The sequence below is a fragment of the Vipera berus genome (assembly GCF_964194415.1).
Source record: "Vipera berus genome assembly, chromosome: 17".
Taxonomy (NCBI): Eukaryota; Metazoa; Chordata; class Lepidosauria; order Squamata; family Viperidae; genus Vipera; species Vipera berus.
In genome coordinates this window covers 3,832,348-3,847,427 of record NC_138220.1, presented here as the reverse complement: position 1 = coordinate 3,847,427, position 15,080 = coordinate 3,832,348, and the positions used below count along the sequence as shown (strand labels likewise).

The 15,080-nt window shown below is 43.8% G+C and overlaps 1 protein-coding gene across 1 annotated transcript; it reads right to left on the bottom strand.

The window, feature by feature from the left end:
• Positions 1 to 377: 377 nt before the first annotated feature.
• On the bottom strand, positions 378 to 3,370 carry CA6 (carbonic anhydrase 6; the record flags this gene model as incomplete). The annotated part of the gene is made up of 4 exons (XM_081341275.1): positions 2,851 to 3,370; positions 1,857 to 1,923; positions 710 to 909; positions 378 to 518 (listed from the first exon to the last, which is right to left on the bottom strand). Exons 1-4 carry the CDS (start codon positions 3,055 to 3,057, stop codon positions 378 to 380), a joined length of 615 nt encoding a protein of 204 aa, XP_081197401.1. The 5' UTR covers positions 3,058 to 3,370.
• Positions 3,371 to 15,080: the final 11,710 nt, after the last annotated feature.

The following is a 15,080-nucleotide window of genomic DNA, read 5'->3' as shown; positions in this document are numbered from 1 at the left end:
AGCTAGGAACATGGGTCCATATGATCAGGAAAGACATCAGTGGCCTCCTACTGAGCTCATGGGCCCTGCATTTGAGCAACCTTTCCCACAAACCCGCTTATTTATTTATTGCTAAATTCATACACCAACCGTCTCCCTGTCCAAACCGATTAAAAGTTATTTAATCCCCGTTTCCCCTTCCTGGGATCTTGGAAAAGCAAGGAAACGGAGATTACATAAAGCCCTTAAAATTCCTCCAGCTGAGTTAACCTGGAGGTTGAGTTGAGTCCTACAATGCTCTTCCTGTCTTCAATCCCAGCATGCTGGTCCTATCAAAGGTGGTTTGCCCATCCTAGTTGGCTTCCTGTATGGACCTTTTTTTGGGGGGGTGGGGGGTGTCACTCCTGCTGTGTACCTTCGACCAGCCGAGGTGAGAACGATGCTTTGACCACCCGTTTGTTGAGGGGTTGGATCTGGCGGTAATCGTTTCTCAAAGTTTGGTTCTTCCAGTCCAACAAAGTGGTTTCCAGCAGATCAATCTGCAAAGAGATAAAATTTGAAGGGATATATATGTATGTATGTATGTATGTATGTATGTATGTATATGTAAAGGTAAAGGTTCCCCCGCACATGCGTGCTAGTCGTTTCCGACTCTAGGGGCCAGTGCTCATCTCCGTTTCAAAGCCGAAGAGCCAGCGCTTGTCCGAGGTTATGGTTCAGTGCAATGCACGGACAGTGTAGGGGACCCACAGAAAAGGCAATATTTGCTTACCTGGGTGTAAGATAGCTTGATAGGTGTGTCAAACACGGTCCAGATCACGTTCTCTGTGCATGGTGGGGTGGTTAACGAACCATGATAGCGGTAGAAATTGGAGAGGTTTTCAGGCAACATGGCTAAGACATCCAGGCTATCCAGAGTGGTCGAGTGCCCTAAAAGAGGAGAACAACCCCTGTGTACAACGATCTTGTAAAGTAGACCAGAATCAGATTAAGGCATGTTGGTGGTTCTAAGTGACTAATGTTTTAAGTGTCTTGCCCATTAACCTGAGAGGTTTGGGAATACAGAAGAAGAGGAAAGCAACAGGGAAGGTGCTTTATAAATCTGGGAACCCTTTGGAAACGGGAGATTGGGAATGCTGGGCTTTGTAGTCCCAACAGATCCCCGGCTGCAGGAAGCAGTGTGCAAACCAAGCATTTCTCCCCTGCTGTTTTTTTTCTTTTTGCAGAGTCTGTTTTCCCACTTCACGGGTGCCCAGTGTGGCAAATTGCTCTTTGGTTGGCAAAAAAAGTATTTTTTATTTTATTTTAATTTTATTTTATTTAATTTTATTATTTTATTTTATTTTATTATTTTATTTTATTTTATTTTATTATTTTATTATTTTATTATTTTATTTTATTTTATTTTTTATTTTATTTTATTATTTTATTTTATTATTTTATTTTATTTTTAATTTTTATTTTATTATTTTATTTTATATTTTATATTTAATTTTTAATTTTATTATTTTTTATAATTTTGTTTTATAATTTTATTTTATTTTATTATTTTATTTTTATTTTATTATTTTATTTTATTTTTAATTGTTTTATTTATTTTACTTCATTTTATATTTCATTTCATTTCATTTTATTTTTTATTTTATTTCCCCCCTTCTTTCTAGATGTGGTACTTAAAACGGGTGCCGTAAAAATCTGGCCCTGGGATTGGGCAGCTTCTGGACTTCGTCTCCCATCAGCCCTGAGCAAGCACAGCCAATGGCAAGGAATTGTGGGAATTGCAGTCAGGCGCCTCTGACAAGCAACGTGTGGAGATCTCATTTACATTTCGGCATCAGCCCAAAGAAAGGTGTTTCTCCCCCACCACCAGGCCTCACCTGCGTACTTAACTTTGGCCAGTTTGGCAATGAAGTCGCTGTAGTAAGCGTTCTCAAATTGGCTGCCCTAAAAAAACAAAAAACAAAATTAAAATAATCAAATGTCTATATTGCCCGAGTCCCAGTGACAAAGGAAATGGATTGGGCCTAGTTCAGGGGTAGGCAACCTCGCCTCTTTTATGATTCATGGACTTCAACTCCCAGAATTCCTGAGTCAGCATAGGTTGCCTACCCCTGGCCTAGCTCATGCCCATCCCAAAATGGCACCACTTAGAAGATGGCTGTTCTTGAAGGGGGAAAAAAAAAAGTGAGGTTAAGTTTTGCTTTGGGATGGGAGACCACCAGGTGAGCCTTGCAAGTTGAAACTCCCATATTTTGCCTCTCTCCCTTCATCTCTTTTTAATTTAAATGTCCGTTTGCCCTCAAAAAAATAAAAGTAGCTCCAGTCTGTATTTCCCTGGTGTTTGCTGCCCCCTAGTGGCAGGTTCAGGGTTGTGAAGTATAATCTCCCCTCTGTTTTCAATTTAAAAACCGTCATTTTAGAGACCCTAAACTTGATCATAGGCAGCCTTTAAAAGCCACCAGGCAGGATGAATTACCACAACGACACTTCTTAATTTTAAAGCAATTAAAAAAAATAACAGCTTGATAACAATCCTTGATTGATAACTCAAGCTAAGCCACAAGGTGATATGTTAAATTGCTGCTTGGTGGAAGGTTGCAACCCAGCTGCTTGCTCTTAAAACACCACAATTTGAGGTTGAGCAAGCCACACTTAAACAAGCTATGATGTGAACCCAATTATAATTGATCAGATTTGGGAACCTGGGAGAAATGAAGGAGCTGATCCAGGTTGGGAGAGAGAGTTTTGTGTATGTATGTTTGTATGTGTGAAGCCCATTGCTCTGAGCCAGTGGCAAACAGCTGGCAAATTAAGCTGAATTCCCAGTGCCACCCAGCTTGGGGGGGGGTGGGCCTCTTAAAAGACCCTCACTGCACACAAATGGGTTGTAGAGTGCCTTACCATAAAAAGAAAAGCCAGAACAGCCAGCCCGTCAGGTTTATCCTTCGCTGCGTCAAAACTGGAGTAAGCTTCTGAGTTGTAATGGACAATGTGGAGCTGCGGGAAAAAAAAGAAGGGGTGAAAAAGGGGCATGGGAGCCCACGCGGTGGTGAATAGAATAGAGAAATGCAGAAGCATAGAATAGAATAGAATAAAAATAAGAATAAAATAGAATAATAGAATAGAGAAATACAGTAAAAAATAACAATAAAATGGAATAGAATAATAGAATAGAAATGCAGAAAAAATAGAATAGAATAGAATAGAATAGAATAGAATAGAATAGAATAGAATAGAATAGAATAGAATAGAATAGAATAGAATAGAATAGAATAATAGGAGGAATGAAGAATAGAATAGAATAGAATAGAATAGAATAGAATAGAATAGAATAGAATAGAATAATAGGAGGAATGAAGAATAGAATAGAATAGAATAGAATAGAATAGAATAGAATAGAATAGAATAGAATAGAATAGAATAGAATAGAATAGTAGGAGGAATGAAAGAATAGAATAGAATAGAATAGAATAGAATAGAATAGAATAGAATAGAATAGAATAATAGGAGGAATGAAGAATAGAATAGAATAGAATAGAATAGAATAGAATAGAATAGAATAGAATAGAATAGAATAGAATAGAATAGAATAGAATAGAATAGAATAGAATAGAATAGAATACAACTGGAAGAGACCTTGGAGGTCTTCTAGTCCAGCCCCCTTCTCAAGCAGGAGAATCTAGTTCTTCCCTTCCTTTCCTCCTCCTCCTCCTCTTCCTCCTCTTCCCCAGGCTGATAATTCCAGACCTACCTCAGCCATGTACCGCAACCCGTCGATGGTGTGTTCGGATCCGCTGCTCTCTTTCTCCGTGCCGCCCCAGTGAAGGTGCAGCTGGATGGCTGTGAATTTCCCGGGGAGGCCTTTTACAATCCTCATGGACGAAGGAAGGTGTATGATAACTGGAAAGGGGGATTTTAAAAGGAGGGGGATCAGGTCCATTCGAATAGTCCTCGAACTTACGACGGTTCTTTTGGCGACCGTTCAAAGTTACAACAGCACTGGAAAAAGGGACTTAGGACCGTTCTTCACACTTAGGACCGCGGCAGCATCCCTAGGGTCACGTGATCCAAATTCAGAGGCTTAGCAACTGGCATGTACGTCCTGGGACCAAGTGATCCCCCTTTGGGATCGTCCCAGACCTGTCGAGCAAAGTCAACGGGGGAAGCCGGATCCACTTAACGACTTCACGATCCACTTAACAACTGCAGCGCTTCACTGACTAAACCGTGGTGGGAAAGGTTAGAAAAATCAAGCGTGAATCATACTTATGACGGCCGCAGTGTCCCCTTTTGTGACCTTCCAACGAGCAGAGTCAAAGGGGAAGCAGATTTCTCCTCCTCCTCCTAGTCCCCCACGGCCCCACATTGACAACCTACCTGAATAAGAGGAAATGGGTTCAAGTCACGGCAACTTTGACAAGAAGCCTTTCTGTAAAATATACAGCCTTTTTACATGGTTTGAAAAAAAAGAGACTTCCAATGTTTTCCGAACATGGTGGGCTCCCAAGTTGAGAGTCGAGGCACAAAAACAGTTTTCTTTTGCAAGTTGTGGCTCTTGGGCCACACACACACACAACCGAAATAAGTTGTATAATTAAAGCAGAGCTTGGGCTAAATTGGGGCTGTTAGTTCAGTGGCTTTATCCTGTTTTGTTTTGGGTTTTTTTTGCAGAGTGAGAGGCGGGAAGGAAGACAAGACACGCAACTGGAACAATTCACCAGTGGAACCACCTGCCTCCAGAAGCGGTGAATGCTCCAACACTGGAAGTCTTTAAGAAGAGACGGGACAACCACTTGACCTCAGCTGCCGGTAATTTCCTGATTTTTTCCATTCAATGGGAATGAAGTTTATTACAGCAAAGTTCACTTTTTTGAGTTTAGATTTGAACCCGCAGCCCTGGAATCTCTTAGTGGTCTCCCATCCGTTTTTTTCTCGCTGCCGAAGGTCCAGTTGTATATTTCCACACCAAAGCCCCACACAAGCCTGATTCTCTCCCTTCTCCTTTTCTAGGCTGCTTTGGCAAAGAAAACGTTCCTGGTTTTACAGGATCTCAGCAAGTTAAAAAAAATATGGGTTGACTGGGCACTGGGTATTCTGTAATCGTCCCAAATTCTAGCAATATCTCCATTCATCCGTAATGTTGGATCTGTGCTTTTGTTGTTATTATTTTTTCTCTCTCTCTCTTTTTTTTTTAATGCCTCGTGCATTTGTACAAGCCATTTGTTGTTTCTGGCGTGCCCACCCGCTTTTCCAGTGGATTGGGAAAATCAGCACAAAATTAGCCAAACAGAATGTGGAAGGGCATAAAGAAAATGATGACGGAGACAGAAATGAATGAATCACGACAGGAGCCGCGTGCAATTAAAAAAAAAAGCAAGCGGGCCGTTTGCAAATAACTTTCTGCTGATTGTCTTTTAACCTGATCAACCTGGATCGCTTCCAGCAGGGAGGTTAAAATGGGGCTCCTATTTTAGCTGCCTTGCCCACCCCCCAATTTTAATCCCGTGTTCAGACAGGTTTAAAGTCAAGTATGCTTAGCATTAATCTTGGGTAGGACGCTGCACTTGTGCTTAGAAATATAATGAGGTTTGGGAGCCGCGAAGAGAAGGCAAAATACAATTTTTACTGCTCCAGAAAAGCCTGTACAGTATAAATTCAAGGAGATTCTGTTTAGTGACTGCCGACAAGCCAGCATGCAACATTCTTGGGACGTCGACAATGATTTGCATACATAGCTTATTATAAAAATCCTGTCCTTTTCCACTCTACAAGTCAACCCGCGGCCACAACTCAGCCCCAAATTCCTGCTGTTAAGCGAGACATTTGTTAAGTGAATTTTGCCCCATTTTACGACCTGTCTCGCCACAGTCGCTAAGAGAATCACCGCAGTTCTTAAGTAAGTCACACGGTTATTAAGTGAAGCTGGCTCCCCCCGTGGACTTGGCTTGTCAGAAGGTCGCCAGAGGGGATCACGTGACCCCAGGACGCTGTGACGGTCGTTAAGTATGAACCCATGGCCAAGCAAGCATCTGAATTTGGATCACGTGACCGTGGGGAGGGTCGTAATGGAGAAAGATGGCCGTTAAGTCTTTTTTTTTTCCCCAGTAATGCAACTTTGGACAGTCACTAAATAAACTGCTGTAAGTCGAGGACCGCCTATATTTTCATGCAGGAGTGTGAACCGGTCTTAAGTAACTTTTTCCAGTGTCGCTTTAACATTGAATGGGGGGAAATCAAGGACTGCCTGTAAAATGGCTTATAAAAGATATGGAATTCAAAGCCTGAAAACACAACAGGGCTGGCCTTAGCATTTTGCAAGGGTGGGTGGGGAAGAAAAAGGGCATTGCGTAGGGCAGGGGCCACTACAGAAAAGTCCCTGTCGCCCAGTGAAGATCTCTGGAAATTCATCCCCCTTCAGTAGACAGACTGGGGCCGACTCCGACGGCCTGGCATCTTGCTGGCAAAGGGCGGTGAAACCACAAGCTTTGGGGAGCTAATGCTGTGTAATGTTGTGGGTTCGCGGTGGAGACTTCAATTGACCACCCACTGTAATTGATTCAGGTTTTATTGCCTTTGATTGCTGCCTTTTGGCTTTCAGGATTTGATTCTTGCAAGGTCAGGCTATTGCAAGATTGGAAGGGGCATTTAAGTAAATGAAGCCCGGCAACCACAAAACGGGACAACAAGCTTTCAAATTATTATTATTATTATTATTATTATTATTATTATTATTATTATTATTATTATTATTATTATTATTATTATTATTATTATTATTTTAAAAAGGTAGGTAGTGGTCTTAGAGCTTACTTTAAGTGGTTGTCTTAAGGCGTAGGGGAAGAGGTTATTCTGCTTTTTAAACTGGGTTCTGGATAGGAGCAAAAAACGAATGCCAGGGATTATAGAGGGAGATGCTCAGAATAACAAGAGTTGGAAGGGACCTTGGAGGTCTTCTAGTCCAACCCCCTGCTCGGGCAGGAGACCCTATACTATTGTTCCAGACCAATGGCTGTCCAGTCTCTTCTTATAAAAAACCTCCAGTGATGGAGCACTCACAACTTCTGAAGGCAAGCCGTTCCACTGATGTCTCCTTAGTTCCAGGTTGCTTCTCTCCTGGATTAGTTTCCATCCGTTGCTTCTTGTCCTGCCTTCAGGTGCTTTGGAGAATAGGTGCCCCCCCCCCTCTTTGTGGCAGCCCCCTCAAATACTGGAAGATGCTATCATGTTGCCCCTAGTCCTTCTTTTCATTAGACTAAACACGCCCCATTCCTGCAACTATGTTTTAGCCTCCAGCCTTCTACTACATCAGAGGTCTAGGACAGGGGTCTTCAAAACTTGGCCCTTTGATGACTTGTGGACGTCAACTCCCAGGATTCCTGAGCCAGCGTGCCTGGCTGAGGAATTCTGGGAGTTGAAGTCCACAAGTCATCCAAAGGGCCAGGTTTGAAGACCCCTGGTCTAGGATGTTGCTTTTCCCCACTCATTATTCACCTGAATGGCCATTGTTGGTCATTTTGAATGCGTCACGGCGGTAGCCATAATCCTGCAGCTGCAGCGGTTCCAGATCTGGATTAAATCGGACTTTCGACCTCTGAATATTGATGGGGGATTGCAGTTTCCCAAGGCAGTGTTCGTAGTACGTTCCCCATTCATCTTCACTGTGTTCCCCTTGGGTTGGGCCAGGCAGGGATAGAAAAATGTTGTCAGTTAAGGCACACCACAGAAGCCAACGACTTTTTCTTGAGTCCTATATAAGCAAGCTTTACAGCAGGGGCCTTCAAACTTGGCCCTTTGATGACTTGTGGACTTCAGCTCCCAGAATTCCTCAGCCAGCGTGAATTCTGGGAGTTGAAGTCCACAAGTCATCAAAGGGCCAAGTTTGAAGACCCCTGCTTTACCGCTTCCAGATTGCCTGGAAAGAAACAGAAACGAGCGTGTTGATTTAAATGGGAAAGATACGACAAGAAAGGAAAGAGGGAGGATGAAGGCAGAAGAAAACTATTTTTTCCCTCCTTATTTACTAAATGAAATCGAAAGTCTATTGTGCGCTCTTTGCGGTTGGTGGTTTCCTTACAGTTGTTTCATTGCCCAAATTAGGTAAAACGTCTGTGCTGCAGGGGAGTAGGCTTTGTCAGACCCCCCACTCCCTTCTAGTACTGATGATGTTACCAAGTTGGGTAATGAAACGCCTGCAAGAAAACAACCAAGCTCAGAGAGCACCAAGGACCGCACAGTCTTTTTCTTCCTCCTCCTCCTCCTCCTCCTCCTCCTCCTCCTCCTCCTCCTCCTCCTCCTCCTCCTCTCCACAAACCCCTCCCTTCTAGTGTTACCTAGATGGCTAATAAAAGGACTGCAATAAAAATAAACCTTGCTGAGGGAGCACCAAGGGACCCCACCCCACCATTTCAACCCTGAGCTACAAATATTCTTTTTATCCATGATGTAACTCAAAACCCTACAGTGGGTCCTGGCAAGTGCTTGGAAAGATTTCTGCTGGGAAAAGTGGTGACGGAGGAAATTTGGGGATAATTTCTAGGCCCTCCAGAGATCTCCTGTAAAAAAAAAGAGAGAGAGGGAGGGAGGATTGACATATTATCAAGGCTCCTTCTGGGCTATAGGTAAAGGTAAAGGTTCCTCCGCACATGCGTGCTAGTCGTTTCCGACTCTAGGGGCCGGTGCTCATCTCCGTTTCAAAGCCGAAGAGCCAGCACTTGTCCGAGGACATCTCCGTGGTCATGTGGCCGGCATGACTGGACGTCAAAGGTGCACGGAACGCTGTTCCCTTCCCACCGGAGTGGTCCCTATTTTTCTACTTGCATTTTTACGTTCTTTTGAACTGCTAGGTTGGCAGAAGCTGGGACGAGTAACAGGCGCTCACTCTGTTACGCAGCACTCGGGATTCGACCCGCCAAACTGCCGACCTTCCGATCGACAAGCTCAGCGTCCTAACCCACTGAGCCACTGTGTAATAAACCTCTTTTTTTTAGCCTTTAAATAATTCTTCAGCCTCTTTAAGTGCTCCCTTTCCCCCACTCTACAAGTTCTCAGCTGTTTGCAATGGGTCCAAAAAACTTTCTTGGCTGCCTCCCGAATTTTTAGCGTAGCTTCTTTGCCATCAGGAGTGAAAAGTATTGATTGATCCCTATTAGAGGGCACTAACAGAGAAGGAAGATTACTGGAACAAAGTATCTTCAGGGAAGATTTTTTTTTCTCCTCTGAAAGAGGTTCTCCTTTGGACTTTCCTAATTAATAAAAATAAAAATAAAAGCAGATTTAACTTCCTTCCATATCAACGTCCCAGAAGCATTAACCTTTGGCTGGCTTTATGTATGGAACAGAGAATTCCTTGCAGCAGATAAAACAATATTTAGCCTATGTTTCTCCCTCTAAAGAAGGAGAAAATGTTGCAAAGCATCCTTTGGGACTTGACGGATCAGGAGAGACAGAAAGACAAATCGAAAAGCGGTCGGCATAAGCTTGCCCTTTTGAATTTCTGCTCGATTGGCAATCTCTACCCAAATCTTTCCACTCCTTTCTCCAAAGCAACATCTCCGCCGTGGGAAGCCCGCCAAGAAGAGACCCAAAGAGATTCCAAAATTAATCCTAAGGCAGCAGCCATCTCTGGGATGTTGGGAGATGTTAAGGCTGGCAAATGTTTGGGGAAATGCACAGGTGAGCTAATAGGATGTCAAAACCCATCTGTAGGTTTTTGCCCCCCCCCCCCTTAAACTGGTCCACTCCAGATCTGCTGGGCAATTCCTAATTAATCCCCAGCAGGAAAGCTGATCCTTTCGACTCTCATAGTGAAGATCTAAAGGAATTGTTCTTAAAATAAAGCACTGCATACTAACTTAATTTTTGCTCTAATTGTGGACCACCAGAACAGCGTAAGCAGGGCTTTTTTTCCTCATAGAACGCTCAGAACGGAGTTCCGGCACCTTTTTGGGATGGAACCTTGTAGGGTAGGCAAGGCGGGTTCTATGACGTGTGTGAGTTCCGGCACCTTTTTCTTTTGCAAAAAAAGCACTGGGCGTAAGTGTTCACACATTTTTGTTGTTTGCAAATAGGACCCACAACGCGGGTTTCTCGCTTTCTAGCTGACCCTAACCCTTAAACCACAAGACCAAACTGGCTCTCTATAGTAACTAGGATGGCAGTTCCCGTCTGGGAAGCCGATATTTAACCATGCTGCACGATTTGCCACCTTAAAATAGACCATAGCCGAAAGCCAAAGGCGTTTCTGCTCTCCCTTCCCACCTTCCCTCTTTCTTTCCTCCTTACCATGATAGGTCCAGTCCAAGATATTGGAAGAGCTTAGGTGTAGAAAGCAGAGTTGGAGCACCCAGACGCTAGTCCTCATGATTCTGTGAAATTGACCCCCGAAAGGTGGATCTGCTGGTTTTTGTCGAACCCCCCCGGAAAAGGTAAATAATAATTTACTTAAATCCAGCCTCTTTTCTCCTGCCAAAACAAGAGCAGATATTCTATTTTCTTCTGCTGGGTGAGAAAGTTAATTACATTGTGGATTGGGGAGAGACGGCTACGCTTCTAATAGACTCAGCAAGAAGACCACAAAACAGTGAAGGAGACGAGTTGTCAGGGGAAGCAAAGCTGGGATGGGGTTTTTTCTCAGTTGTAGGCATCACCCACAGTCTTAGGCTTCTCTGATTGGCTAGGCTGATGGGCATCCTGCAAGCATTAATGTTTGATGTATCTGGAAGTCGATGCCTTTATGCCAAACTGAAGTGTGCAGAAAGCAAACACTTGCAGAGGCCTGCTTTAACGGCCAGCGGGAAGAACTTAGCAATAATGCTCAGATGCATTGGAGAAATTGCACTGATTTGGGGGGGGAGGAAATAAAAATAAATTACGGGTGGTCCTCGCCGTAAGAGCGCAGCTGAGCCGCAAATTTCCATTGCTAAGCGAAGCAGCCGTTAAGTGAGTTTTGCTCCATTTGACCACTGAGCCGTGATAGCGCAGTGGTGAGAATGCAGTATTGCAGGCTAATTCTGCCGGCTGCCAGCAGTTCGAGTTTCACCGGTTCAAGGCTGACTCAGCCTTCCCTCCTTCCGAGGTCGGCGAAAGGAGGACCCAGATTGTTGGGGGCAATTTGCCGACTCTGTAAATCGCTTAGACAGGGCTGTGAAGCACGGTGAAGCGGCATATAAGTCTAAGGGCTGTTGCTAGTGCTTTCTTGCCGCAGGGGTTAAGAGTGTAAGAGGGCTGTCGCTGACACGTTTGAAAAGCTTGATTCTGGGGAAAAAGTATGGATCACTCTGGGTGTCTACTCTTCCCATTAAGAGATCCCCTCTTTCTCTTGTGGGAGTCCTTACTCTCCCCTTTGCAGAAGAAAAGTAAACATTGAAAAGAGGGCTATTCCTTTTGATTGCGCTCAGCTCCTGGGGATTTTCACAGGCATGTAACGTGCCGTGTTCATAATAACTAAGAATTAGTCGCTGCTATTTTTCTTTGGAGAGATTCTTCTACTTCATTTATTTTGCAACACAGGCAAAATTTCCTGGTGGCGTCACATCCAGCTCTCAGGAAAATGTCTGGGTGTACAATCCCAGTCTTGAAAGGGACCATTTAAGCTAATATTTCTCAATGGTAAGCAACCTCCTCAGCCCTCTTTCTTTTTGTGCCGTGTCTTTTTTCAAATCTAAGTTGAAAAACCAAAGGGCCCGGTTAGGGAATCCTGGGAGTCGATGACTGGACATCTTAAAGTTGCCAAGGTTTGAGAGACATTGGTTTTAACCTTCCTGATGCAACTTGGGACCTTGATATTCTTTGTTTGGGTCTCCTGGGCAATCCAGAAGCTGGCCTGAATTGCTGGCATTTCCTGGTCAGCAATTTTCAAGGACTATTTACCCAACTGGATTTTGCAGGATTATGAAATGCCTTCTGGGCCCTGGTTTGATCTCTGCACATTCTGCCGCTTTGCAGAGCAAGCCAAAACAAAAAAACCCTGCTGCTGGCCTTTTATGAGCTTTTGGGGAAGGTCTCCTTAAAAGCCCGTCTTGCAAACCTGATGAGCAGGCAAAGGAGATGTTCTGACAGCTGACAGCCCCAGCCTGTCTCCAGATGTTACCGGCCATAATCCCCTCTTGGCTGGGAGTTATGCAACGGCCCCTTCCCTTCAAGGAAAAGCGAGCCCCTCAGGCTTCAGGTTCCCTCATATCCTGAGGGGCTAGCTTTCTAGATGCAAAGTTAGGTAACTTTACTTTCATGGGGAGAAAAACGTTCATACTGTTGGCCGAGCAGGGACAAAAACAGCCAGAGAAACGATTGAAGCCTGGGAAACGGGTCAGGAATGCTGATTTGCCACCCAGGTGCTTAGGAGCCACGGGTGCACAAGGAAACAACAATCAACAACTTAATAGCCAGCTATCAACACCCCAATTAAAAACAAAGCCACCATCAACCAGGCTCCCTATAAATACCACGTAGTACACACATTCTGGAGACAGAGCAGTTGCCCAAGGATGAGCTACGGAATGAATCCAAAAGCTTGGAAGAATAAACCTTTGGTCCTGGTAACCGACTCTGATTGGATCCTGCAAAAACTCAGCCTTATTTCCACAGGGCTTAAAGTCCAGCCCTGTCTGTTGTAATACAATCCCAAATGTACGACAATCCTCATTTTGATTGTCTGCCTACATTGGGTAAAGGCTAAAGTTCAGGGCTCAAGCAATATTTTCAGGAGAAAAAAAAAACCAGGCTGGTGTGTCTCTGCAAGAAGATGATCTTAGCCAATCTACTCAGGGTCCAAAGTGAAGGTGGTCCTCGACTTACGACCATATTTCCACGGCTGAGCAAGACGGTTAAGTGAATCTTGCTCCCTTTTACGATCTTCCTTGCCATAGTTGTTAAGGGGATCTTGTAGTTGCTGAGTTAGTAACACGGTGGTTAAGAGAATCCAGCTTCCCCATTGACTTGGCTTGCCTTGAAGGTCGCAAAAGGGGATCACGTGATCCCGGGACGCTGTGACTGTCATAAATATGGTTGCAAGTGCCCGAATTTTGATCACGTGACCGTTGGGGATGCTGCAACGGTCGTAAGCGTGAAAAAGGGTCATAAGTCACTTTTTAACTTCCAACAGTCACTAAATAAATGGTTATAAGTCGAGGACTATTTGGGACTTGAGTAGAGACCAAGTCCCCTTCCCCTAAGCTCAAATTTTGCATTTTTTATTTTGCTCTATTTATTTCAAGTTACTGTTGTTGGGGGTCTTAACAACCTCTTAATCTGCAGGATTTTCAAAGTTCAGAAACTGGCGGAAAACATCCAGGAATGAACGACTACACTATCTTTATTTATTTATTCCAATTTAAACCTGCTTTCTAACTGGGATGCCCTGATTCCTTGCTGTGATGCAAACCACCCCGATTAAAACAAAAACAAACCTTTTTAAAAATCCTGCATTTTGAAAACCACCCATTCCCCAAACGAAAAATAAAATAAATAATATAAAACCCAGTGGCAGGGTCAGAGATAGGGAAGGAATGCAAAGGAATAATCGTAATATTTTCTGGAAACGGCCTCATTGTGTAAGAACCCCTTTAGTTTTCGCTGTTTTTAAAATTTCCATCGGGTCGCGTGTTTTTTCTGGCCATGTCCCCTGAATCAAAGACAATGCAGTTTTCATTTGAATATTACAGAGAGGGCTGTTGTGTTTCCCCCCCCCCCCACTTCCACCTTTGCAAATGCCAGCCAGACATTTTTTTTTTCTAGAGATGAACGCAATCATTTTTGGATGCACAGATGGAAAGGAGAGGCGGTGGAGGAGCCAGAATAAAAAAAAATGTTCTAGCACAGCACCAAAGATGATAAATTATAGATGATAATTGTTTTAGGGGGCAAAGCTACCTTTTGGTTTCAAGATAGAAGAGGGAAAAGGCCAGCCTGCTAGTGGGTGTACTAAATCTTCTTGGAATTGGGCAGAAAGAGAGACATGACACATCAAAGCCACATGATGCTTTGTTAGAGCTCGGCTTTTAAATGGCACTGTTGTGAGTGATAAACCATGATTGGTGCCCTCACCTCCAAAGAGGGGCTCAAGGAGGACTGGGGCATGAATGGGGTTTTTTTCACAATAGGAAAAAAAAAAGATTGAACTCATGGAAATTCCACAAATATAAAAAAAAACCTCCACTCGGAAGCAGCGAGGCACCATATTTACATTTGGAAAAAGAAAACACAACACAAAGCAAGGAAACATGCCAATTTGGAAGCTAAGCTGAGGATTTGCACGGGTTTTGCTGACCCAGCAAAGCACCACACTATACCCACAAGAGAAATTTGCTTTTTTAATTATGATGTATGCACTTAAACACAAGGGATACCTACTTGCCGGTCCCGATCCTCTCTTTATCTGGTGGAATGGCAAAGCTCTCTTAACTTCTTTCTTCGCTCTTTGTGGACATTTTGCTCCGAATGGGTACAAGGAGGGGAATCTGTGTGGGAGTCAATCAATGTTAAAAAAAACAAAGGAATTAAAGGTGGGTCTGGATTGAGGTGGAGAGAGTAGACTAAGAGCCATTGAAACGGAACTGGCTGTGGAGTTTTGCCGATGACTATTGCCAATATTCTCTGCCTTTGTGACATCATAAGAGACAGATCCTAAGCTTTAAACCTTCCTCTTTTTCTGCTGATCGGCTGCCAACTTTTCCCCAACTTTTCAACAGAATTTCAAAGTTGGAAGGGACCTTGGAGGTCTTCTGTACCATTTAGGACAAATAGTGGTCCAATCTTTTCTTACAAGCCTCCAGTGATGGAGCACCCACAACGTCTGGTGGCAAGCCGTTCCACGGGTTAATTATTCTCCCTGTCGGGAAATCCCTCCTCCTAGGTTGCTTCGCTCCTTGATTAGTTTCCACCCGTTGTTTCTTGGCGTGCTTCCCCCTTGCGTATTTTGTAGGCCTGTATGAGTAAATCTAGCTGCATTTGCAAACTGATGCTCTCCCTGATTAGCTGAGGTTGGGTGGACTGTGGTTTGGATTCAGCCACAAGGAGTTGGGCTTGCAGAATAGGCTAAATAAGATACAGATAAACCACATATTGGGTTTTTAGCTTGGGCTGCAATCCTTAGATTTCCACACCTT